The sequence below is a fragment of the Mollisia scopiformis genome, assembly GCF_001500285.1.
Source record: "Mollisia scopiformis unplaced genomic scaffold LY89scaffold_21, whole genome shotgun sequence".
NCBI classification, from domain to species: Eukaryota; Fungi; Ascomycota; class Leotiomycetes; order Helotiales; family Mollisiaceae; genus Mollisia; species Mollisia scopiformis.
Genome location: NW_017263601.1, coordinates 463,381 through 488,299, shown reverse-complemented (window position 1 = coordinate 488,299; position 24,919 = coordinate 463,381). Strand labels below are relative to the sequence as shown.

Genomic DNA, 24,919 nt, shown 5'->3' with positions numbered 1-24,919 from the left:
CCTGAAAATGTATAAACAAGGGAGGTGCATTTGGATGTCACAATTGTGGATAGTCTGACCAAACCGAAAACCAATAAACAAAGCTGTATTTTAACAACCAATCGTCACGGTCAACGAATGAAAGCTCCAGCAACTCGAAGACATCCTCCTCTCAAAAGTATCCAACCCACACAGTTTTCCTCCTACCTCTCGAGGCTATTATTCCACCAAGGGTCTCAAACGTTTCAAAGGCACCAGATTTTGACGGGCCAGCCAGCTGCCACTTCACTGGCTCTCTTATCAGATCCCTCATTCTGACAATATATATCCCAGCACCTGCATATCCGCAGAGACGGAACACATATTGTTCTCGACGCAGAACGCCACTTTTGCGCTTTTAGCCAGGAACCAGGCAGCTTTGTCCGATGAACGCTCTATGTTAACCGGCAGGGTGCTGATTGTAGAGATGCAAATGTGCGATCAAAGCGACGGCATTTGGAAGGAGGGCGATGTATAAGTCCCGCTGTTGTTATCCATTGGACATGGGAAGAATGGGGATTTTAGTACTTGAGATGCGGGATACCCACTTGCTTTCTTTTGTGCAAGCTAGCAGATCTTCGTTTTGAGTTTGAAGTAGGAAGACTTTTTATGCTTGATTCTCAAGATGGATGGGTCTGTGCCTGATGTTAACAGAGGTGAGTGCTGGGAGCGCTAGTATTGATTTATTTGTACTGAAGTACCACAGGCGGATCTGCGCTTGGAGTGATTTGGACACTCGATGCGATTGCGATTCTCATAGTTGGTGCAAGATGTTACACGCAGAAGTTTGTGACGCGCCAATTCGGCTTGAGTGAGATCTTGGTGGTTATCTCTGTGGTAAGTACTCCTCTTCACAGAGACAATTCTTCGCTGATCGTCAAGTAGTGTGTCATTACTGGCATGGCGTCTCTCATCTCTGTACAATACCATTATGGCTGGGGACGACACTACGAAGATATTCCAACGGCAGAAGCTACACAAGCGTTGAAATACAATGCTATAGGACAATCGTTCGGTGTCATGGGCTCTACATTTGGTCGATTGTCATTCATCATCTTGATGCTGAAGCTGTTTGGTACCACCAAGGCTCGAAGGTGGTCGTTGTGGGGTCTGTTCTGGGCACAGTTGATCAGCAATGGTGTTGTGGTTGTTACACTTTATGTTCAATGCGATGATATTCGAGCTCTTTGGGACTTTACCATACAAACTCACTGCTGGCCGGAAGATGTACAGACTGTAAGTCGGATATTTTGAGAAGTGAAAAATGCTAATTGTGCTAGTACATTGGATATGCACATTCAGGATGGAACGGAGCGACGGATCTATTTCTGACATTCCTTCCAGCAACGATGCTTTGGACACTCAAGATGAATGTGAAAACGAAGATTGGTCTTTCGTTCTTGCTGAGTCTTAGTTTCTTGTAAGAAGTCCGACTCGGTCTAGGAGATCTGCTAATGAAGGTAGAGCATTTGTGGGAGTCATCATGAAAATTGTCTATCTCCGAGTTCTAGCTCACAGAGCAGATTATACATACAACACAGTTCCATTATTTACATGGGTAATGTAAGTGTTTCCAATTATTACCCCAAAAGCAGAGCAATTGACACATCTCCCAGTGTGGAAAGTACCCTCGTCGCAATCGCAAGCTCCGTCCCTCTCCTCCGACCCCTCTTCATCAAATTTATCCCAGGCTTTGCATCACAGCGATCAAGCTCTTACGTCCTCAATAAATACGACTTCAAAAACAAGCAGCCATCCTACGGCAGTGGTCGACAATTCAGCAAACTTGGCGAAAGCAGCAAGGGTTCGAGGAAAGAGAGCGATACTGGAAGTCAAGAGATTATTTTACCGATTCAAGACACACATGATGCTATTCTGAAAGAAGTCTCGTATTCGGTCAAGGTGTCGGATGTAGAGAAGGGGGATGCCAAGCATGGAAGGAGTGCGAGTGCGGTGGGACATATGGGGAAGGTGAGTCCGTGGGAGCAAAGTTGAGGTGGGGCAGTTGTGATGAAGGGAAAAACGCTGTACAATTACGTTGGATGTACGGAGTATGGGTATGATAGCAGGGACGTACATATCGCGGAGATGTTTTGCGGATAACACGATACCTGGAGTTCTGGGGAGTTCTAGCAATCGAAACAAGACCATCAACCACAGCTTGAGCATTGACCCCTTGAAATCGTCATTCCTCTTATTACCCACAATATAATTATCCGTCCCGCACTCAGAAGCGCAAGATAAGGCTCAATTATACTATGGTCCGTCCGCCCCTGCTGCACCTCGCTTAAAACTGGTATTCAACCGAGAGCCTGGTATCAATTGTGGACGCATATATGCAAGCTATCACCGATACCCCAGAGTGCGTATGCGACTCCTTTCACATCGGTGGAAAGAAAATCTTGCAAGAAGCCGGGGATCGGGTTGAACTGCTTCGCCTCTGCGGTGGACGGGTTTGGATGTACCTGCATATTCATGCGCTCATCTGTACTCCCTGAACTGTATTCGAAAGCAGAGCGCTTCCAAGTGGATTTAATGATGCTGAGTTATTTCATCAAGCAAGTTGGGAAAAGTTTTCCGAGTTTTCGACTTGATATCTCAAAAGTTTTTCCGGAAAGTTCTAAGTTGCAGTAACACAGCATCCGCGCCGCCTTGTCATCCACCCTTGTGACATTTCCAGCCACCGGATCTGTTCTCCAAGATCCCATTTATGAGGAGACACCTCTATCCTGGTACAATATTGCATCCAATCGCAACCCACGTGGTTCGAAGCTCACTATCAAAAGCCCCTGGACACATCTTGACCATATCCTTGCTGGTGGCGGGGAGGAACCAACATCCAATATCTCGGCCACTAATCCTCTAACAAGCACTATCCGTCAATCAAATTTACGTCTCCTTCCCGTTCCAGTGCATCGGGTCCGAGTCTGTTCATTGGATCCGAGATTCAACTTACCTTGATCAGCCTTCAAGTAGAGCACGGAACCTGCAGGAAGCACATTCTTCTCACGGCTGTTCCCTCTCACCTTCCCAAGAGCTGTTTCAACATTTCACCATGATGCAGCTAATTCTTTCATGGGTTTTACTTGCCATCTTGGCAATCGCACCTCGGGTTGGGAATGCTCTTCCTACTGTTGAGAGCTCCCTTGCGGTACGCACCCCTTCGCTACCTCTGACTGTCAACGTCCTCCATACCTTTGAGTTTCCATCTTGGTGTGAGAACCTCGCTGTCCAAGCCAATGGTCGCCTTTTGGTTTCTCGCCTCGATACACCAGAAGTTATTCAAGTCGACCCCACAGGAGTCCTGGCACCCACTACCGTGGCATCATGGAACGCATCAGAGTATATGGGATGTCTAGGTATCTCTGAAACTGTGGCAGGAGTCTTTTACGTCATCACATCCGCTTTTGTAAATGACATCTTTGTCAAGACAAGTGGCGTCAATTCGATATGGGAGATCAACATGAATACATTCAATGTCAGTTCAGCTGGCGTCGTCACTAGCAACGCTACTGTGTCCAAGCTGGTTGATATCGAGTCTGCGGACTTTCTGAATGGTATGATAACTCTGAATGCGTATCATATACTCGTGGGAGATGTCTACAATGGCTGGGTGTACAAAGTCAACACCATAACCGGACGATACTACATCGCTATCAACGACCCTCTCATGAAATTCGGCGCCAATGCTACAACGAACCTGGGTGTGAATGGTCTCAAGATTCACTCCCCTTACTTATACTGGACAAACACCGCAGTCGGATCTCTAAACCGCATCTTGATCAACGCCAAAGCGGAACCGTATGGCGTGTCCCAGGTAGTGACAGCGAATGTCCCAAAAGCGGATGACTTTATTTTCAAGAGCGATGGGACGGCATTCATTGCTCAGAACCAGGAGGATGAATTGAGTGTCTTGCTTTCTGGACAGAGTGTGGCGGAGGTGGTTGCTGGAAATAATATTAGTACGACGTTGGCTGGTGTGACGGCGGGGAAGTTTGGGAGACTGAGTACGGATGCGAATAGGTTATATTTGACGACCAGTGGAGGTGAGTATCTATTGACTTATTTGGTGAAATAGAAGACTAATTGTGATCTAGCTCTGGGATTGCCCATCAATGGGAGTGTTGTCGTTGCAGGTTCTGTTCTGTATATCGATACTACTGGATTTTGATATATAATATTTGTAATGTAACAATGCTTGGACGAAATATTTGCGAGCAGATGACTTGTGATACCATTGGTAGGGACCTCCTGTTCTACCTTCCCTTTGTCGTCAGAGCTCTCAGGGTTTTGAGGCTCCCAGCTCTTCACCGCATTTCATAGATTATAGAGCTCTAGCCACTATAACTCCAGCGCTTCAAATGCCCCGCGCCTCACGGTGCCAGCTCATTTTGCTTACTAATGATCGCCTATCATCAACTTCGTCCCATCTAGCATTTCTATTCTACAGCTTCGATAACAACATTTACAACTGCATCCGTTTGTTGTGAATGGCAATTCAACTCAATGGACTCACCAGCAGCACAGAAGGGACAAAAGAGAAAGCGCGACGACACAAAGCAGCGCACACCGAGAGCCTGTCTCCCATGGTATACTCCCTATCCTCATCACGATAAGACTAACAAGAATAGTCGACATCGAAAAGTCAAATGTAACGGCGCGAAGCCATGCTGTCGGAATTGCCTACGTCTGAAAGATCAATGCAAATGGAGTGAAGATGATCCTCCCGCAGACCCTCAAGACGGCGACATCCTTGAGAGTCTTGTGCCCAAAGACCAACATCGAGTTCTGATCCGTCTATTCTTTTCTGTTCCTCATCTTTCTTTCATTAGGCAAAGTATTCATCGACCTTCTTTTGAGGCTACGGATTGGGCAGACCTACCGTCTTTCTTGTTGGCGGCTATCTATTGTCTGAGCGCGTTGTACGTCTCGGATGCGGAATCAAAAGGATTGTTTAATGGAGAAATTGCTTTGGATTTGTCGAATCGGCTGGCTATGAGTGCTCAAAAGCACTCTCGTGATACGTCTGATCAACCAACTGGTGCGTTTCGAGACGATTTGCACTTCTTTCTGCTAACTATCATTGAGTCTCCTCAACACAAGCAAACCTTCTACTAGGCTTCAGAGAGTTACTTTGTCGAACTGGTTACAAGGCTTGGATGTACATCGGAACTGCCATCCGAATGAGTCAAGCACTGCGTCTTGGAAGAGAGTATCACCAACGACATTCTGCAAGGGAACAGGAGGTCCGAAGAAGGACGTTGTGGACTTGCTTCATTATGGATCGAATATCATCCGTCATCTGCTCTCGACCACAAACGCTATATACCACCAAGCTTCGTTGCTTCCTACCTTGTTCTGAAACCTCATTCTTCTTTGAGGAAGCGCCTCCTGGTCCAAGATTACTGCTCGATGCTGGTCCTGACCCCGAATGCCAAGAGATCTACCCCTTCTTCATCAAGGCGATCGAATTCTGGGGAATCATGGCAGATATTTTTGCGCTCGGCCTTATGGGACCTCCTTCAGCGCCATCGGACGAAGGGAGTAACTTCTACAAGACGGAGCAAGCCATCAAGGAATGGAAAGCAAATCTGCCATCCAGAATGCAATGGTCTATGAAGAATTACAAGACGCATCGCATGCTTGGTCAAGGTAGCATGTTTGTGGAGTTTCATTTCATCCTTAACCACGCTCTTTGCATTGCTCATCAAGAGTATCTTCCGGAATATGACGGCGATCCTGCATTTGATTCACCATCCTCGCCTGTGCCATCTGACGGCCGAAGTGTAGTCAAGACATGCCTTCATCATGCAGACGAGATTACGAAGATGGCTTCCCAGCTGTTTGGTGGTGATGAGACGGACCGCCAACTGCTACATGGTCCATTCACCGGACTTGCGTTGGAGACTGCGGCTTGCTGTCATTTATGGAAGATCTTTCGAATGGCCCAATCATCCGATCACGGTAACAGCAACCAGTCCACCACAGATCTTACTTTCATCTGCAAAACTCTGAAATCATGGGAAGGCTTATGGCCAATTGCAGGGGCATGGAGCGAGACCATCGAACTTCTTACTCGTCTTTATGAAGCGACTAATCCTCAAGGTGTCATAGACTTCGATTTGAATAAGTTGGACAAGCGAGAAGACAGGCAAGCAGATATAGCTATTGGAAGTGGACAACCAGATCCCAGAAATATCAATACCAGTCGAATGTTTGACAATGTTCGTCTTATCATTATGACTACCGCAGATCCATCAACTTTGAGGCACCATCAAACTCGACTACATATACAGAGTTTGTGGACGAGGATGTTTATGCAAGAGGAGATCAGTCCAGCAGCGCAGCTTCAGGTACCAGTGCCTCAAGCAATTCCTAATTCATACGTCGAAATATCGAACTTTGACGATATGTTGAACTTCATGGATGATTTTCAGGGATTCCCAACGTCGGAGTCTGTCACAGTCTCTAGTCAGTCTACAACAAATCAACAGCATCTTTCGCCAATCCCCTGAGAATATGTTAGTACGACTCATAAAGACATACTGAAAGCCTACCATGAGGCTTGGTAGCCTGCACCACCAGCGCCATAATTATGGATCACCATGGTCTTTCCCATACTCTCTCGTTCTAGTCTAGGGCCACCTTTCCGGCTAGCTATTCACGTGTCAGTATTTTCGGTGTCGAGCATGCGAAACTTACGTCTCAATCCGACTGCATGCTGAATGACTTTCAGGTCTTCTGGCTTCCCAAGCTCAGGAGCCAGAGCGCAACATCTCCTCTTGATATCTTCTGCGAACTCGAGATCCACTTCACCGTCCCATTCATTGTCAAAGCGGCAGCCACCAAGGATGACCCCGCCACCCGGATTTCGAGGAAAGACATATGTGGTATCTTTGTTGACTCGCTGGGGACTGCGGAAGTACATGCGTTCCATAGGTGTCTTAGGGTTTTCAACTAGCATGACTTGACCCTGGTGTCGTCAGCATGGCTTGCAGAGTTGGAATGGGATTACACACTCGGGTCGGATAGAGCAACTTATCCTCCACGCCTTTCAAGCTATACGAGCCGAGACCTGTGCAGTTGAACACAGCTTTCACATCCGAATCATTCGTCAATTCTCGAATATCAGTCACAGTCGTCCTCAGCATCTCCACCCCTTTCTTCAATGCTTCATTCTGCAACCTTCATATCATGTCAGCTATTTTCCTCCACCAGAACATACACCAAGCACTCACCAAGGAAGATACACCTGAACATTAACCACAAAACTCTTCGCCTCATACCCCAATTTCGCGCCCTCCCTCATCTCCTCCTTCTCCTTCAACCACCTCAGCCCCGCCATCCCCTCATACCAAACCTTCCCCGTTCCCTGACTCAAAATCCCCGCATCCTCTTTCTCACTATCATAGAACGCCCAAATCGGCATCCGTTTCACTCCACTCTCATTCCCCTTCCCATCAGCCAACTCCTCAAACTTCTTATAAGTAACCCGATCCCAATTCTCCTGTCGTCCATTGTCCGTCGCTACAGATAGCCAATTCGCTCCCGCCCAAGGGGAAGTGTAGTTTATGGACCGATCGCCCGGGAGGTGGGTGGCGAGGATCTGGATCCGAGCTAGTGGGTATCGAGCCGCGAGTTCGAGGGCGGTGGTTAAACCGACGACACCAGCGCCGAGGATTTTGAATGTCATTTTTTCGGATGAGAATTTTTGTTTTGGAGAATCCATGATGATGGGGACTTATAGATACTTCTTATACTTCTTATCAGGAGGCAACGAGGTCCTCTTCATTGCGGGGTTCTTCCTCCGGATGCGAGACAGAGGATGAGTTTCTTGATGACAATCTTGCTTCGAGCCAAGGCAGATTTGATGGATGTCCGTCTCCGAATGCTGTGAGGCTGTGGCAGGAGAGGGCGTTTTGTAGATTGGATGGTGGGTTGTGGTTGGGTCAAAGGTGGGGCCGGGTGAGCCGTGTTTGGCGAACGGATGTGCCGATCTTGAGGAGGAGGAGCGGACTTTGATGTCCTATTGAAAGATTGATATTCTTAGATTACGAGGTGAGTTTCGATTGGTCTTATGCTTTGTTACTATAAAAAGACTGGATGTAGAGGGATGGGAAGTGATGTGCTGAGTAGTCACGTGGCTAGAGCGGCTCTGAACTTGATACTCTTCTTTTCAAGCCTCCAAACAGTTATTACACTAAGTCTAATCAATACCTGAATAGCCTCTTGACATCCCGAGTTGCACCGTTCCTCAACATCCTTCGATTCAGCAATCCATAATAAATCCTCAACCCCACACAACCAACCGCCACAAAGAAAAGCAAGCCAGCATTTGTCCAATGGCCAGTTGGATATCCTCTCGTAGCTTGATCAGCTTTATAAATCCACACGCCAGCAATCTGACCAGGTGCTCCAACCGAAATATTGATCGCTATAGCAAGACCAACTGCCCCAGTCGTATGAAGGTTTGAAGAAAGCCAACCAAGCAGTGGCGGGATACAGGAAAAGGCACCAGAAGCAGCGACGATCAGACAACCATAACGAGAATGGTAAGCATGCGCCGGAAGACTCGCTGATGCCACGAACCCTGCTGCTCCAACAGTAGCCATTGCCGCAGAGTGAAGACCACGCGCGTTGAAGTGATCTGCCGAGAAAGAAACCAGGAGTGTAACCACATAAGCAACAGCGTACGGTGGTACAGTCATGAGCTGAGCAAGAAGATCCTTGTACCCCAGACCAGCAGTAATACTCGGCGTAAACAAAGACAAACTAGAAAACGGCGTCGAGATCCCAAAATACACAGCATAATGCGCATACAAGCGCCAATCCGTCAACGTATCTTTCGCTTGCGCCCACGTTAGACTTTCGTCGTGGCCATGCGAAGCCTCGAATTGTAAGCGGTTGATGGCAAGCGCTTTTTCTTCGGGGTTCAACCATTTTACTGTTTCTGGGTAGTCGGGGAGGAAGAAGAACACAAAGATCGAGGAGATGCAGGATGGGATTCCTTCGAGGATGAAGAGCCATCGCCAGGCGGAGAGGCCGGATACGCGGTTCATGTGGCCGACGCCGTAGGCTATTGCGCCTCCGAATGCGCCGGCTAGGGTAGCTGAGGCGAGGATGAAGGCGACTCGGATTGAACGCTCGTCTGTTCTATACCTGTAGCCACGATCTCGGATCAGTAAATGTGCGTTTCGGGGGTAGGGATGCATGTTCCTGGAGTGCATTCAGAGCACCAGCTCTAGAACATAACTTCCAGGAATTGGAAGTTAACTTCCAAGAACTTGAGACTTACCAGAAAGTCAAGTGATAGACGAGGCCAGGAAAGAGACCAGCTTCAAACATGCCCAAAATGAATCGAATAGCCGTCACACCAGCGAAATTGTGCGCACCACCCAGACCCATAGTAACAGCGCCCCATGAGAGCATCAGGAAAGCGATCCATTTGCTGGGACTTAGTTTCTTGAGCAGATAGTTTGACGGAACTTCAAAGACTGCATAAGCGACCAGGAAAACCATGAGCGCAATACTGGTTGTAGTCAGATGAGTTCTTTCAAACAAGACAGTTACTCACGTGTATTGGTAATCAGTCATATGCGTCGTCGAAAGTAGATCATTGTGACTAGAAGAATTCAATGTCTTGGCGTTTCCGATGTTTGAGCGGTCAAGGTAGCAGAGGAGATATATCGCAGCGCAAAGGGGCACGATTCGGAGGTCTTGTTTCCAGACGAGAGCTTTTTCTGCTTGGGTGCGCTCTGGTGGAGTTCCTACAACGTTCTCGGAGGTCTAAGAGCTGTTAAATATCTTCTGTATAATGAGAAGATGAACTTACCTCTTTCCTGGCTGCGATGTTCTCGTCTTCCGAGGCACCTTTCGGGGTTTCTATATCTGGGTATAGTTCTTTATTCATCGTAGCGATCTGGAGGACCTGATGCACTGAATTAATCTGACGGCAACTTCTCTAGAAAAGGAGAACCTGAGTTCAAGAATGAGATTTGTTGAAGCGGAAGGTTTTAGTTTGTGCGTAGGTGGTGGGGCATCCCACTTTCCCCGCACTTGATGGGATATTTTACGAAAAACTCATCTCATCACTTGTTCGAGATCCATCTTCAGATAGCAAGCAAGTGTTAAATTTCATCGCAGATTTTCCACTCTTGCGTCGACTGTTAAAGAATGGCTTTGCTATCACCTTCCTGCAAGCGCGTTGCGCTTCCGGAGCGAGGCACTTCCTCAATTTTCGTGAAATTCAAGAACAGGAATTGAAAGAGCTCTATATCCTCTCAGAAAAGTCATGCCGCAATATGGTTGAGCTTTCTCGCACCACACTGGAGGCCTGGCTTGGTAATACGAGGTTTGTACTCAAGACTTCGTGCTACTTCTACGAAATCATGCTTCCTGATTAATATCAAGCAATCAATTCCTTCTCTGGAGCTCGCGCAAAGTGTGGCATCTCTATGCGGCAAAACTTGGTCCCAAAACGAGGGATTCATCAAGAATGTTGATGGGAAAGTTTTCGGAAAGAAGACTCCGTGAGGCTGCCCCTGAGTCTGCTCTTTGGCCCCAACCACCCTGGTCAACGGTAGCCAGCCATTTCCAGCTTGTCTTCCGGCCCGTCCCTCGCTGGAAGCACCAATGAAAAACATTAAAATTCTTGGATGAGCCAATCTTGACGCTCAAGTGACATTCCCTTCTCTTTGCGGCTCAGCGAAGCTTCAGCAATTGGGTTGTCGGTGAGTTAATTGGAGCCGCACTCCCTTTTGAGCACCATTCATGCAGAGTTGCATACTTCGACGTGGGGCGAAATTATTGGGATTATTGGGTTTAAGATGGCAACCTTCATACAAGTTCATCATTCTCTTCGCAACTTCAGCGTCTATAGTCGCGATTTTAATAAGACGCATTGATCGACGATGCCACCTCTGAGTCCATCGAGTGAGTCAAGTGAAAGTTCGCAACACATCCAGGATTCTTCTGAGCAATATCTCTTGAGTGATTTGTCGCACGCAGCCTCGTCAAGCTCCAACCTAAGACCTGCAGCTGGGTTTGAAGAACCGACCTTTCCATCACCAACAATACAAAAGATCTCGAGTAAAGTAGAGACAAGAAACCAGTCAGTTCATTTGCCCTTCGTTCTGTGCTGAGATTGTAAGGTTGAGGAGTTCAACAGCCGCCCAAAGTCAGACAACCAGCACAGCCTCGTCGATGCAATTCAACCAAACGATGGCGAGAACGAACGAGAAGAAGAATCCAAGAAGGCCAACAACTGGCGGGTCCGCGGCTTTGCATCGAAAAAAGATCTGACACTTTGGTTTCCTCAAATCGGAGTGGATGAGCACGAAAGCTGGCGCATTTGGATGTCTAAACGCAGTCAAGCACTTCTCCTCCACACCATCACAGTCGCTGTTATTTTGATTGCGAATTTTGCTCTCACCGTCTTCGCACTTTCGCATTACACTCATTTCAACGGCGTTGGTACCATCTTCCAAGGTTCATGTACGACCGCCAAGCAATTGGATCGTTGGCTACACTTACTCATCAATCTTTTGGGAACTGGCATGCTCATGGCATCAAACTATTGCATGCAACTTCAAGCTGCACCGACACGAGCAAATATCGATAGAGCCCACGAGAATGATACATGGCTTGATATTGGAGTTCCAAGCTTGCGCAACTTTGCTTGGATTGGCAATTGGAGACGTGTTTCGTGGCTGCTTCTTGCTGCGAGCTCACTCCCTCTTCACTTGATGTTTGTATCTCTTTCTCACTTGAAAGAAGTTTCTGATTGCGTATAGATACAATTCTGCGGTCTTCACGTCCCTAGCATCAAGCGATTATACTGTTGCAGTTGTCAACAGTTATTTCCTTAATAGCACCTCGAGCTCATGGAACCTGACCGCTGCAGCCAGTCGTGGACTTGGAGATCCAGGTTTCAGTTGGGTTATCGACGGTCATCCAGGATTCGGGTGGAAGATACCGATACTCACTCCGGATGGTGTCATCTCAGGGATGCAACAGAATGCCACCAACACGAAGCTGTATACCCAAATGAATGTCTCTGACTGCTTCACGACATACAGCGATTATTTCATCGCTCTAGGTGATGTGATAATCGTCACCAAGAATGATACTCGCCATGTTCAGCAACAAATGAACGATACACTCCTAATCCTTGCGTCCATCATCCCCAATTCTGATGGGTGGGCAAAGAATCAATGGGCCATCGAAAATGGGACTCAGGCATCTACAAAATATAGGGCAAAACCTCCCAATGGTCCTGTACAGACATGGTATCTTGGTCCATCGTTCTATGAGGTTGACTACTGCCTCGTTCAGCTTCCATCTACCACCGCAGATCGATGCAGATTCGAATACTCGCCTCAAATCATGATCACAGTTTGTATCCTCAACCTCATCAAGACTAGTATAATGCTCGTCGTTTGGTGGCTGCGGAAGTACCAGTGGACATCGCGGAAGGATCACGAGAAGCATGTTCTGTATACTCTTGGCGATGCGATTCAATCTTTCGTTCGACACCCAGAACCCAAGACAGAGGACATGTGCCTGGCCGGCAAAAGCGATTTCATAAGACGAAGGACTCGAAAGACAAGATTCGTGAAGCCAGAGTTGGTGCTCTCAAAAGAGCCAAGGAAATGGAAACAACAAGAACGACACTGGGCATCCGCGGCCAGTGTCAGAAGATGGGTATTGTTGATTTCAATGTGAGCATAATATCTCAAATGTTTTCAAAGCTTATATCTCTAGTTGTCTCCTTGTTCTTATCGTGGCCTCTGCTTTACTGGGTATTGCCGTTCAAGCGCTGGCTGCCAGAGGATTCTCCACCAGCATCTCATCTTTGGCGAGTCTAGGTTTTGGTGCTTTGCAACCTTACACATATCTCAACATCGGCCTACCTCGAACCGATCCCGCCGGTCTCATCTCCAATATTTTGATTGCAAATTTCCCACAATTGGTTCTGTCCATCTTATACTTGTTCTACAATGCCATGATGAGTTGCTTTCTTGTTCAGTTGGAGTTCAGCCAGATGTATAGGAAACGAAAGCCGCTTCGAGTTTCGGAACCTGAAGGAATTCAACGTTCTAGCTACTTCATCTCGTTGCCCTTGAAATATGGCATACCGTTATATATCTCATCCGGTATCATGCATTGGTTAATATCGCAAAGTTTGTTCTTGGCTCGGATTACTGCTTTCTTTCCAGATGGAAGTGTTGACGACGGAAGTTCCTTTTCGACGTGTGGCTATAGTCCTATTGCCCTATTTACAAGTTAGTAGCGAACGTCTTTACATAGACTCCTTAGCTAACAATTCTGAACAGCCATACTCGTAGGTATCACACTTGTCATTGGAGTTGTAGCGCTCGGCTTTCGAAAGTACGAGGGGACTATGCCTTTGGTATCAACAAACAGCCTCGCGATCAGTGCTGCTTGTCATGCACTTCAAGAAGACAGGGGCAATGAAGGCCATCTATTACCAATGCAGTGGGGTGTAGTTTCGATGAAAAATGGTGTTGGGCATTGCACTTTCAGCACAGCGCATGATAACGACCAGCCTGATGAGAAGCATACATATGTATAATACTCCATTATACGGCTAGAACCGAATCTACCCCGCGTGATTTAGTTGCTCTCAAAAGTTTGACTCCCAACAGAAAATAAGGCTGCCGAAGAAGACGTCTCCTGAAGAGCAGAACGACACGCTAAAACACCCACTCATTGCAATAACGGAGCAATCCTTGTCTTCTCACTCGGGACAAATGCGGAGCTATTGTGACCCCGAAGTTGAAAGCTGACGCGGAAGCGAGTTAGTTTGCCAACTCCATGTTGTGTCACCACACGCAGGAGGGCGCTCGCAGGAGGGTTTGAGCTGACAAAGTCTCCGCTTAAGTTCTCGGAGCCTGTCAACATGCATAATAAATGGGTAACATTTGACACACAGCCTTACCTTGAATTCCACCAGCGTTATCTTCTACGCTTCTCTGAATTGCGATTCATTTTCACTTGACACACGTAAGATACTACGCAACCAAATAGCAGAACAAGTGATTTAATGAGTGTGATTTGCCTAAAATACTTCCAGGCGTACAGAGCCAGTTTTAATTAGACTAAGGGTTTAAACATAGAGTACGACTTCCAAGCTATGTGACATGCTTATTTAATCATATTCAATCTCTCACAATTCCCTGCTCCGTCGATTTTAACACAACTCGATCCACATAGGTGTACAAAAGCAGCGGAATTTATCAGCAGCCAGCAGAGAAGCGTCCGAGTCCAGCCGCCAGCGATACGAACTTGCAATTGGCCGCTTGTTAATCAGTCGTATGATGCCAAAAAGTGAGGCTGTCGACATACAGCAAGGAGTCCCATTCTCCCCACATGTAAGCTATTTCTGTCCCAGAACAGGTCGTTCTTCACGTCAGGTGCCACTCCTGCGTCTACCTAGCCCGATTAAAGTGTTACCGTAGATAGGAATTTCTACACGTTGCCAAAACTGGGCCTCTGACTCGCTGGTCGGTGTAAATCGCTGGGAGTGTAATAGCCATATCTCACAACATAAGCTTGCGGGTCGGCACGGGCCCTCCCTCCTACGTCTCGCTTCTGGGAAGTAGAATGATCCTCCAGCCATGAGGTAAGTGTTAAGTGAGCATGAAAGCCTTGCCATTTCCCATGTTCCCCTCTGTAGACGTTCTTCAGCCAGCACCCATTTCATATCTGCCCGACTCCACGCACTACATCTCAACCTATCACCCTTATCCAAATCTACTACTCACAATGGCCGAAGCTGTTTCGACACTTGAGGCTGATCGTGTGCCACAAGTTGACGATAGCGAAACGTACTGGCACGAAGCCACCAGCAAGAACGGGAAGAAGTACCGTATCAGAGTGCAAAAATCTGACTACCCTGATATGAGCGAGCAGGAAGTCAAAGAACTCTTCGGGGCTGCCTAGCAAAAGGCACCAGAGGAGCCTATTACCACCATTGCCGGGCTTGGAGACGACAAAACCCTTCGGGCTGGCGTTACTAGTTAGCATGAAGATCACGCATACCAGTGGTGACATCCCTATCTACTGGCCGTACACCGGAAACGAAGACTCCTGGAAGGCGACCGTCCAGCGTATCAAGGACAAATTCGACATCAAACAGTACTGCCTCTGCAAGAATTTTGGCGGCTGGTTCAACTACAAGTTGTGGATTGACATCACCGAGACGTGGAATTACGACTTCTACGACGAGACCGGGGACTCCTATAGGATCTGGACTCTCAGGAAAGGCGTCCACTCTGTTACTTACGATACTAAGAGTGATGTTGATGCTACTATTGTGAAGATGATTGCTTGGAGTTGAGTTGTGGGAAGGATAGGCCGCTAAAGTCTCGGACGCTGGGATCAAGGGTCGTGTGCGGACAGGTTCGAAGGCTTTGCGAAAGCCTAAGTTTATAGCTAGATTATCACAGAAATACACTCACTCAGTCGGGAATCATGAATCTATAAACACGATTAGTTTATAAACGAGCATGTGTTCTACTTCGGTTGCCTTTTTAACCCTATGAGACATCTCGCTTGGGAAAGGGGGAATTGACGAGCAGTCAAATAGGCCTAGACTTCGTTAGTTTATGTTCCAAAATTATTAGTCGAGTAGCTGTTCCAAGGGCCTAATGAGAAGCACACATATGCATAATGATTCAGTCATACCCCTAGAACCAAAGATAAACTGGATGTTGCGTGATTTTCTATTGTCGAATGCGTTTCCAATAAAAGCAAGGTTGTCGTCGAAGGTGGCTCATGAAGGGCGGATCATAACGCCAAACTACTTAGTCATTGCATCAAGTGAAAGAAAAAGAGGCCCGTGGCTTCTAATTTGGGGAGATGTAACGCCACCAAAGTGGAGTTTTTGGGGCCCCGAAAACGAAGGCTGAAGCATAAGCGAAGTAATTGGTCAATCGCATGTTGTGTCACGCTGCGCGGGAGAGGGCGCTCGCAGGAAGGCTTCAGCTGAGACCCTCAGCTCGAGCTCTGAGATCCCGCCAACTTACACAATAAATCAGTTCCAGTTAACATATAGCCTTATTGTCAATTCCATTTCAGCTCATTCCACACTTCAGTTCTTATTTCAACTCTTCAAACTCAAGATGCCATGCCATCCAAGAGCAAGACAAGTGATTAATGAGTCGGATCTGCCTAAAAGCCCGACTGGCGACGAACACCATACCTACTACATACACAACAATGGAGAAGTCTTCCGCGAAGAGAGTAATGCGAAAGTTACACCCCACCACGAGCATAGAGGAAGGAACCAAGAGGCGCCAGACGTACCTCATCCACAAGATGAATTTTGCGACGAAGATCGTATGACACTGATGTCAGTATCTGTCTTCTATATTATTTCAGGAACTAACAATAGTTATAGCCACCTTCCAAGCGAACAGATCGTGCCTCTCGAGGACCCTGATGAGGCGGAAATGCTGCATCAATCTTGGCCTAACAGCCTTTCTGATTCGCGAATGCCTCATTACCTGGTTGACAAACTCCATAACATATGCTCTAATTGCGATTGCAAAAAAGATATTTTATGGAAGAGTTTCCGCCGAGCTGAAAGCCACTTCGAAGCCTGCTTCAGGTACGCGGACGATAAAGATGACCATACTAAAAGATGCTTCTTGAAGTGTAAGCAACGTGTTTGTATGTTGAAGTGTGCTGACACGATCAGTGTATACTTTCAAAGTTCCATTCATCGCCAAGAGACCGCTTGTTCTATCGATGGTCTACCACATCCGAGCCGAAGGGAATTCATTCATCGCAGCAAGGAATGGACCTAGCACCAACAGGGAACACATGTTTTGTCTAATAGCCGGATTTAAAGTGTCGGATATGACTCAAATGATAACTCGCATCCTTTCCAGATGGCAAGATATTTCAGATGATCACTCGCACTCCGGCGCTGGCCTGACGCCAAAGCTATTCCTCGCTATTGTCATTTCTCAGTACGGGTTTATGAATTCCAAGGATGTTGTTAAGGCTGGTCTTAGCTTGAAGGGCAAATACGATATACAGCTTCAAGCATGCCTGAAAAGTCTGTGGGGTCTCTCGCCCGACTCGATCCAGAGGATACACGAGGACACAAAGAATATCCGGGACTTGAATAAAGTTTTGATCAACATGAATAGCAATCTCACGGGCACTCGTTCGATCATGCACTATCTTAGCGCGACTTCTGAGATTCTGATTGATCGTATCACAGCTTTTGAGACTTATGTGGAAAGTCGCCTGAACGAATGGGACGAGAATCCATGCGCTCGAGATTTAGTGCTTGGTCTACGGGACATGGATTCCTTCAAGGAGACGTTGAGAGATACGGATAAATTGCAGATCGTTCGGAAGAGCATGCAGCAATACATGGTTGATATCGATGCTTTGCATGAGCAAATCGATATCAACATCTCGATGGTAAGCTTTCCTATACATCTGCATATAGCAGTTGACTAACTTGTGATAGGTGGGCAATCTGATCGCCGAAAAGGACAGAGCAATCCAAATCCACATGGCGGAGCAAGGAAACAGGGATGGCTCCAACATGAAGATTATGGCAGGCCTTACTGCGGCTTTCCTGCCTGTGACTTTCATGGCGGTATCTACCCCACACATATTTCTGGCCCTCAAGACTAATTGATCATCACGTAGGTGCTTCTTACGACGCCGATGTTCAAATGGGATGCGCAGCCTGGGGAGTCGGTCGTTGTAAAACTGCCAACCAAGATCTACTGGTCTGCGTCTCTCTCGCTGAGTACGCTGTTTGCGATTTGTTTGGCTGCGCTTTGGAGGCATCGAACTTCGGAAGACGACAAGAGGCACGTGGCAGTGCAGGACGAGGGAGAATATGCATTGAAGGACCAAGGTGTTCAGACAGTTGGGACATCTCGAGGAAGTACGCCGAAAGAGCCCAAGCCTGTGGTGAAAGAGCGCTCGCCTTCCATTCTGGAAAAGGGTATTGCACCTCCGCGGTCAGTGGAACTTTGATCTCGATACAACAAGGCTTACTTCGCTTAACTCGAAAACTCGATCATGATTTGATTTCATCGTTGTCTTCAATCTTTCCATTTGGAACATACATTCAGTACGCTGCAGGCGATTATGGGTTCTGCTCCGGTTGGGTTTCTAACTTGAGACTCTCGCTTATGAAAAGGGGGAATTGACGAGCATGAGGCCTGGGCTGCTTTCGCCAGTTTACATTACTTAATTATCAATCAAATAGTTGTCCCAAGAGCGACTGTGTGCAAGTCAAGAAAGAAGTCCCTATCTCAACCAGTCAGAGGCCCATCACGTGCTGCCCCTCCATTGGCGAAACCAACCTTATCTCGCGGAGCCATCCCACTTTTCAATGTCGGCAACACAAAGTTTCCAATCCAAACCGGTGGATATCGCAAGTGCTCAGCCGTCGGCCAAGCTTCCGTAGGGACCTGGAGTGCTTGAGGCTCTACAGTATTTCTTATCTCTCGTGGCTTCGCGGAACTCCGTTTAGCCCCTCCTTTATCGAAAGGTTCCCTAGTGGGGATTTTTATCTCAGAGTTGCATTACTTCGGGCAAGTCGCGTCTTCCTTCTTTATCTTCACGCGTGTCAATTTTCTTTCTCGAAGTTCTACTTGAGACCAGACAATTAGTATCTCCAAACTCATACCCAAGTGACAACATTTCACAGCTTCAGCTCACAACATGGAGATCGGTGTCTTCATCCCAATTGGCAACAATGGGCAAGTTCCTCCCTCTCTCCTCTCATCCCACCAACTAATCCTCCCAGCTGGCTCATCTCAACCACCTCACCCCAATACATGCCCTCCTTCGAACTCAACAAGCAAATCATCCTCAAAGCCGAAAAATACAACCTGGACTTCGCCCTCTCCATGATCAAACTGCGTGGCTTCGGCGGAAAAACCGAGTTCTGGGACCACAACCTCGAATCCTTCACCCTGATGGCCGGTCTCGCAGCCGTAACCACAAAAATCAAACTCTTCGCCTCAACCGCTATCCTGACCCTACCTCCCGCCCTCGTGGCTCGCATGGCTACCACCATCGACAGCATTGCTCCAGGGAGATTTGGAATCAATATCGTGACTGGATGGCAAGAGGCAGAGTATAGTCAGATGAGCATTTGGCCCGGAAATGCGTACTTTGGGTACCGCTACGATTATGCAACTGAGTACGTACAAGTGATGAAAGAGCTGTGGGCCAATGGTGTTTCGAACTTTAAGGGAAAGCACTTTACCATGAACGATTGTAAGATGTCTCCTAAGCCTGCACACGATATCAAGATCGTGGCTGCAGGACAGAGTGGTCGAGGATTAGAATTCGCGTCTCAGTTTGCGGACTTCAATTTCGCTATGGGTGCCGGGATCAATACGCCTACTGCGATTGGGGCCTCGAACGAAAGGTTAGTGGAAGCGAGTAAGAAGGCGGGAAGGGAGTGCGGTGCCTATGTGCTGTTTATGGTTATTGCGGAGGAGACGGATGAGGAGGCGGAGGCGAAGTGGAAGTTGTATAAGGATGGAGCGGATGTGGATGCGTTGGCTTGGATGGCGGATCAGGGGAGTAAGGATACGAAGGCTGATGCTAATGCGACGGCTAAGAGTATCAACTTGCCTGAGGGGGCGGTGAACTTTAATCAGGGAACGCTGGTTGGAAGTTTTGAGAAGGTGGCGAGGATGTTGGATGAGATTGCGGAGATGCCGGGGACGAAGGGGATTATGTTGACTTTTGATGATTTCTTGATTGGGATGGATAAGTTTGGTGAGAAGATTCAGCCGTTGATGAAGTGTAGGTCGAAAGTCAACGGGGTAGCGTAAGTGTGTGAACTGGAATGAATGTTACAAAAAGTATAATTCGTGGCAATTGCTTCTCTTAGCACCAGAACGTAGCCTCTACTCCTCGCAAAGGCTGAGTACTTGGAACTCGTCTAGATTTGGGTGCTTCGGGTCTTCAAGGTTCAGAGTTTCGGGCCACAATTTTGTAGGGAGGACATGTTCAACAGCAAATCGTAGCTTGAAGGAGACATTGGCAAAACGAAATGGCACCTCATCAATTGGAATCCGGGGTAATGATGCTACATATTTATTATCTCCAGCTCAGAAGCTCGCTTACATCAAGCACCCAGACTCGGCTCAAACCTCATCATCTCGTTCAACATCTGCAAACTGAACCCATCCCCTTCACACAAGCTCAACATCCACTCCGCATCCATCTGTCCCATCTCACCATGCCTTCCCTCCCATCTCCCCTCAGCACTAGGACTGGTCTGTGCTTGTGGCATATATCCAAACACATCATTGTCACCTGCCTCACCATCCTGTAAAGTCGTAGTATAGGCGGTAATGATACCTCCGCGGGTAGTGGGCGTGGCGCCAGTAGTCTTAGGCGAGCCGCGGACGTAAGATTCTTGCGCCGCGCCTGTGAAGCCTGGGGAGAAAGTCGGGACGGTTCCGGACAATTCTCGGGTTGTTTGTTGAGGAGTGCGAGCCATTGAAGTTTGACGTGAGCTGGCTGATGGTTCTTGAGTTGGAGGAGCTGATGTTGGGGCAGGCGCTCGAGCGAGGAATTCCATGGTTGCTCCAATCACGTTTTCTAGGGCGTCGCGATACTTCTTGACGACTGGTGTACGCTCGGCCATGACAAAGAGGGCGGATGAACATGCTCGGAGGTCATTGGACACTGTGAAAGTCCAAAGAGTTGGTGAGAGGAAGAGACAATAGCTTAAAATGTTAGTGAGGACTTGTGAGATCGTAGAAGGCCACTTACCACATGGTCACTCCTGCGATGAAAGTGGAATGAAGAGCGATGAAGGAGTGCCCGTAAGAATCTCGCTGGTGCAAGCGCTTGAAGATCTGACAAATTTGACCTGATGCGTGAAGACAAAGAGCAACTCGCTGGTCAGTTGGTGGCAATATCATAAGGAACGGTTGAAGCAAAAGTCGAACAGCCTTGTAATAATGCATGTTCAGATAGTCTGATTCATATGGCGTGGATGGCGGCAAAGCTCGATGCCAGTCTTCCAGCAGCTTCAATGTCGGGCTGATCTTTGCGACTAGACTTGCAATTGGTTTATCAACTCGATAGATTGTGCATTGGATATGAGATTCAAGCCGCTTCAAGCGAATACATTGTATTCCCAGAGTAATGTTTGAGGAAGGTCGGGAGGCTTGGAAAGTTGGCGAAGGAGAAACAGCCAATGTCCGAGCAATCAAGCTATCATCCCGAACAGTATCATCGATTTCGAGGGGTAACGAAGCATCGATGTCTCTATCAGCAATGCTGTACGGTCTTCCAACGGAAACAGCGATCACCCGCTCCAAGAAATAAACGGTCCAGAATAAACGTCTCCTCAGTTGGCCTTCGTAAGGAGAGACATTGCCGTAATGTGCTTCTCGATGAAGTCCCAAATCGACACATGTCCTCATGGCCAATCCGATCATGTACCAGATCCCAGAATTCGACGGCGACCGAAGATTGTACAAGACCAGAAGAGTCATGGCTTCGACATTGTGGACGGAATGGGATTCCCGAGCAGCTGATATATATTGAAGAGCAGTCATGAAGAAGTTTTCCGGAGGAGTATAATCATACTGCTCTGTCAATTTCAACATAGTTGCCCCAATCGCATAGATCATGTAAATTTTGAACGTCCCATATTGATCCTTTGGACTCGAGTTGTTCTGCACAAATCGATTGGCATGTCTTTCCAGAATATCAGACCTATCCAAGAACGGATATCGAAGATGGAGTCTGGTAAAATATGCATCCAGTATTCGTCCTCCCATATCGTTATTCGGCGGAGAAGCAGAGTTCCTCTTTAGATCCGCAATACTGATTGGTTTTTGCTGTGTCTGGTTCACAGTTGCTGCAATAGCTTTGTTCCAGACTGTGGCTTGAACCATTTGTCCAAGATTTGTTGCCAATGAGAATCCAGACGAAGACCCAACATATGCCGCCTCTCCTCCAAGACTTAAGAACCCCACGATATCAGCGATATTGCTCCTCCGCTCCTCCTCCGAGTTCGTTGGCGACACCACATTCTTCTCGAATGGCACAGGATCGAGCTTCTCAGGTAGAAGAGCATTGGCATAAGCAGCAAGTTGTGATTCGAGGAAGGAGATTCGTTCCAGCAAAGCTTGATTCGGTCCGCTGTCTTCTGTCAGTAATTGCGCGTATTCTCAGGTCGCGTGCTTACGAATTATACTCTTCAATTGCCGACGGAGGTTGAATACATTGCTCTTTCGCATTGGCACAATTCGCACAAACAGGAAAGCCATGACATTTCTGTTTCCTCGTCCTGCATCTTTCACACGACTTCCGGGCGCGTTTGGAAGGTCGCGGATTCTCATCCATGCTCGCTGGGATTTCGAGGATGGGTATTTGCTTTTGCGAGGAGAGACATGGTGGGCATTTGCTCGTGTTTATTGTGGTGAAATCTGGGCGAGGATTTTGTGAGTGGAGACATGGGGATGTCGCGATAAGGTGGGATGAGTTGATAGGGAGTTCAAGGCGCTGATTTGCCCGTGGCGGGCGTTTTAGTGGCGCTGGATAGTGGGGTCGAACCCCTGAAGAGCATATGGTCTAGCCCCAATTCTCACGATGGAGTGTTCCGAGGATTAGCCAGAGAGTATATCTTCACGAAAGACAAACCTATCAGAACTGCTTGGATATAAGAAGGAAAAAGCTTGATTCCTTCAAAAACAACAAAAACATATGCTCCTAGTCGATAACAATTGCAATAGCTAAAATTAAGTCTGAGGAAGTAGCTACAAAAGTAGGGTGGAGAAAAAAAGCGATTTTTTTTCCCGTTCAAAATAACAGGCTAGAAATGGAATAGAAAAAATAAACAAAACATTCGGCTCGCTGCTCACCGTCGGAGACGATCGGGAGCTGCGAGCCAAATGCCCAAGCGCAAAGCATTGTCGTTTATTTTTGAAAGTCGTGACGACTTATCAACCATACGGCCAGCCGAGTGGTTGATGGCAGCACTTTTGCTTATTACAATCTATAAGTGTGTCTAGCAAGCGATAGCCATATGCGGGATCAGGCTACGCTAGTAGGTGAATCACTTTCAGTACTGGTGCCCCATGATTCTGATAACCGTGAGCTGGTTGCAGAAATGCATTGAGCTATATGATTCCTACCAACTCTAATACTCATCTTGCTTCTTTTCATTTCCAATAGACCATCCCATCCATCAGCCTCCTTGCTGTTCTATACACAATAACATCCTTCAATGTCCCATCTCCCGCAAAGTTCGCGCCCACTACAATCTTGCCACTTGAATGTCCCAAAGTGAATCCATCCCTGTCAGCATTTCTACCCTTCTCAGCCAATTGCTGAACAACCGATCCTTCAACTTTGGCAGCAGCAGCAATAGCCATTGCAACCGTAATGGGGACAGCTCTATGCGGTTGTCCCACAGATATCGCTCTTACCACCAAATCCACCTCTTCTTTGTCCATGTTATCTCCCGACAGAATTTGATGCGTGCTCGGTCTCGAGACCATGGCGATCTTCGGTACTGATCCAGTTGCTGATGCCGCGTCTTTGCTTAGACCCATCAGGACGGAAGCTTGTCTGCGAATAGAGTCTAATATTCTCAACAGCTCCGGTTGTTTCTCTATTGCGTCTGGAAGTGTAGTCCCATCGACTCCTAGCTCTTCTGCGGAGACGAAACAACAAGGATTCCCGCAGTCAACCAAGCTGACCTTGACGTCGTCGATAATGTCTGTGGAATTGCTAGTTGGCAAGAGCTTGCCTGTTCTGCTTCCAGCTGGGTTGATGAACGCGAGTTGGATTCTAGAAGCAGTGCCAGAAACTCCATCAATAGCGAAGTCTCCGTGTGCTTCAGCCTCGCCATCTACCACAGGGAAGGTAGAATGAATGATCTTGTTGGTGTTTGTATTTCGAATTCTGATGGTAGTATCACCATCTGAAGGTGATTCAACGAGACCAGAATCTATGGCGAAAGGTCCAACGGCACTGGTCATGTTCCCGCAATTGGAGGAATAGTCCACGTCGGTGTCTTTGATGCCAATCTGAAAACATTAGCAATATGAAGTATTGGTGAGGTGGAACTTACAGCAGCGAAAGTGTAATCCACATCTGCAATTTCAGAGTCGGCACACTTTCCAATTACACATATCTTGGAAAGACTCGAAAGTCCTCCTCCCATGCCATCCAGTTGTCGGCCATTGCTAGAATCATCAGCATGACTTATCTGCTGATCTGAAGGATATAGTATATACCTGTCAGGAGAGCCAATGGCACCCAAGAAGATGGGAGCCCAATCTTTACGATCTGGAGGCAAGTCTTCTTGCTTGAACATGATCGCACGTGATGTGCCGCCCCTGTAATACGCTGCTGGAGCTCTTTTCAGACGTTCGGAAGCTGTAGATACGATGCGATACTGCATATTTGTGTCTCTGCATTGTATTCGAGAACCTCTCAACAGGCTAAGAGACGATCTCGACAGCATTTTGAGCGTAATCACGTGCTTCTCGAATGGTATTCCACCGTTTCCATCTAAGTTCGTGCGATCAGAGGGAATATAGATTGCTCAGGATATTTCCAGGTTGGGATTGTTCTCGAAGCCACCGAGTCCCAGGCTTGACCATGCCTTCCACGTTGTACCCTCGCTGTTTGACGTTAATGGATGTTGAGGTTCCTCGCTTACTTCCGAAGACTGCGGATGGTTTCCGACGAATGACGCTAACCTATTTGGACCGGGAAAATCACGAGCAAGGCAGCTCTTTTTATGTACTTACAAAGTGAACAACGATTTTCAAGACGAATGTCTCGAAAGTTTTGTTGTGTCATGTTAGAGGCTTCAAATAAGAGAAATGGACAGTGGTATTGTACTTGC

General features: G+C 47.4%; 10 protein-coding genes across 10 annotated transcripts; 5 read left to right on the top strand and 5 right to left on the bottom strand.

Moving 5' to 3' along the window:
* The first annotated feature begins 470 nt into the window (after positions 1-470).
* Positions 471-2,184, top strand: LY89DRAFT_207237 (uncharacterized protein). Its single transcript, XM_018205830.1, has 6 exons — positions 471-674; positions 725-855; positions 904-1,254; positions 1,299-1,438; positions 1,483-1,581; positions 1,635-2,184. The coding sequence occupies exons 1-6, from the start codon at positions 644-646 to the stop codon at positions 2,011-2,013; spliced, it is 1,131 nt and encodes a 376-aa protein (XP_018066772.1). The 5' UTR covers positions 471-643; the 3' UTR covers positions 2,014-2,184.
* Positions 2,185-2,619: 435 nt separating this feature from the next.
* On the top strand, positions 2,620-4,220 carry LY89DRAFT_623574 (uncharacterized protein). The gene is made up of 2 exons (XM_018211021.1): positions 2,620-4,064; positions 4,116-4,220. Exons 1-2 carry the CDS (start codon positions 3,074-3,076, stop codon positions 4,187-4,189), a joined length of 1,065 nt encoding a protein of 354 aa, XP_018066771.1. The 5' UTR covers positions 2,620-3,073; the 3' UTR covers positions 4,190-4,220.
* A 1,788-nt stretch (positions 4,221-6,008) lies between these two features.
* LY89DRAFT_688126 (putative D-amino acid oxidase) lies at positions 6,009-7,938 on the bottom strand. Its single transcript, XM_018215643.1, has 5 exons — positions 7,257-7,938; positions 7,038-7,203; positions 6,721-6,991; positions 6,576-6,675; positions 6,009-6,529 (listed from the first exon to the last, which is right to left on the bottom strand). The coding sequence occupies exons 1-5, from the start codon at positions 7,745-7,747 to the stop codon at positions 6,496-6,498; spliced, it is 1,062 nt and encodes a 353-aa protein (XP_018066770.1). The 5' UTR covers positions 7,748-7,938; the 3' UTR covers positions 6,009-6,495.
* A 29-nt stretch (positions 7,939-7,967) lies between these two features.
* On the bottom strand, positions 7,968-10,222 carry LY89DRAFT_709632 (MFS general substrate transporter; the record flags this gene model as incomplete). The annotated part of the gene is made up of 5 exons (XM_018217774.1): positions 9,851-10,222; positions 9,593-9,804; positions 9,314-9,547; positions 8,267-9,177; positions 7,968-8,044 (listed from the first exon to the last, which is right to left on the bottom strand). The coding sequence occupies exons 1-5, from the start codon at positions 9,926-9,928 to the stop codon at positions 7,968-7,970; spliced, it is 1,512 nt and encodes a 503-aa protein (XP_018066769.1). The 5' UTR covers positions 9,929-10,222.
* A 665-nt stretch (positions 10,223-10,887) lies between these two features.
* Positions 10,888-13,612, top strand: LY89DRAFT_722040 (uncharacterized protein; the record flags this gene model as incomplete). Its single annotated transcript, XM_018218697.1, has 5 exons — positions 10,888-11,128; positions 11,186-11,764; positions 11,811-12,737; positions 12,781-13,301; positions 13,353-13,612. The coding sequence occupies exons 1-5, from the start codon at positions 10,929-10,931 to the stop codon at positions 13,610-13,612; spliced, it is 2,487 nt and encodes an 828-aa protein (XP_018066768.1). The 5' UTR covers positions 10,888-10,928.
* A 1,122-nt stretch (positions 13,613-14,734) lies between these two features.
* On the bottom strand, positions 14,735-15,241 carry LY89DRAFT_688124 (uncharacterized protein; the record flags this gene model as incomplete). Its single annotated transcript, XM_018215642.1, has 1 exon — positions 14,735-15,241. A coding segment is annotated over exon 1 (266 nt), but the record flags the coding sequence as incomplete, so codon positions are not given.
* Positions 15,242-16,056: 815 nt separating this feature from the next.
* On the top strand, positions 16,057-18,321 carry LY89DRAFT_207164 (uncharacterized protein). Its single transcript, XM_018205829.1, has 5 exons — positions 16,057-16,393; positions 16,442-16,651; positions 16,742-17,478; positions 17,528-17,659; positions 17,713-18,321. The coding sequence occupies exons 2-5, from the start codon at positions 16,483-16,485 to the stop codon at positions 18,046-18,048; spliced, it is 1,374 nt and encodes a 457-aa protein (XP_018066766.1). The 5' UTR covers positions 16,057-16,393; positions 16,442-16,482; the 3' UTR covers positions 18,049-18,321.
* Positions 18,322-18,494: 173 nt separating this feature from the next.
* LY89DRAFT_623568 (putative pyrimidine monooxygenase ruta) lies at positions 18,495-20,158 on the top strand. Its single transcript, XM_018211020.1, has 2 exons — positions 18,495-18,779; positions 18,827-20,158. Exons 1-2 carry the CDS (start codon positions 18,742-18,744, stop codon positions 19,866-19,868), a joined length of 1,080 nt encoding a protein of 359 aa, XP_018066765.1. The 5' UTR covers positions 18,495-18,741; the 3' UTR covers positions 19,869-20,158.
* A 453-nt stretch (positions 20,159-20,611) lies between these two features.
* Positions 20,612-22,401, bottom strand: LY89DRAFT_556877 (uncharacterized protein; the record flags this gene model as incomplete). Its single annotated transcript, XM_018208387.1, has 3 exons — positions 20,612-20,771; positions 20,818-22,200; positions 22,271-22,401. Coding segments are annotated over 3 exons (1,674 nt in total), but the record flags the coding sequence as incomplete, so codon positions are not given.
* Positions 22,402-23,222: 821 nt separating this feature from the next.
* On the bottom strand, positions 23,223-24,469 carry LY89DRAFT_738198 (DUF453-domain-containing protein; the record flags this gene model as incomplete). The annotated part of the gene is made up of 3 exons (XM_018220346.1): positions 23,223-24,092; positions 24,137-24,251; positions 24,303-24,469. 3 exons carry the CDS (start codon positions 24,467-24,469, stop codon positions 23,223-23,225), a joined length of 1,152 nt encoding a protein of 383 aa, XP_018066763.1.
* Positions 24,470-24,919: the final 450 nt, after the last annotated feature.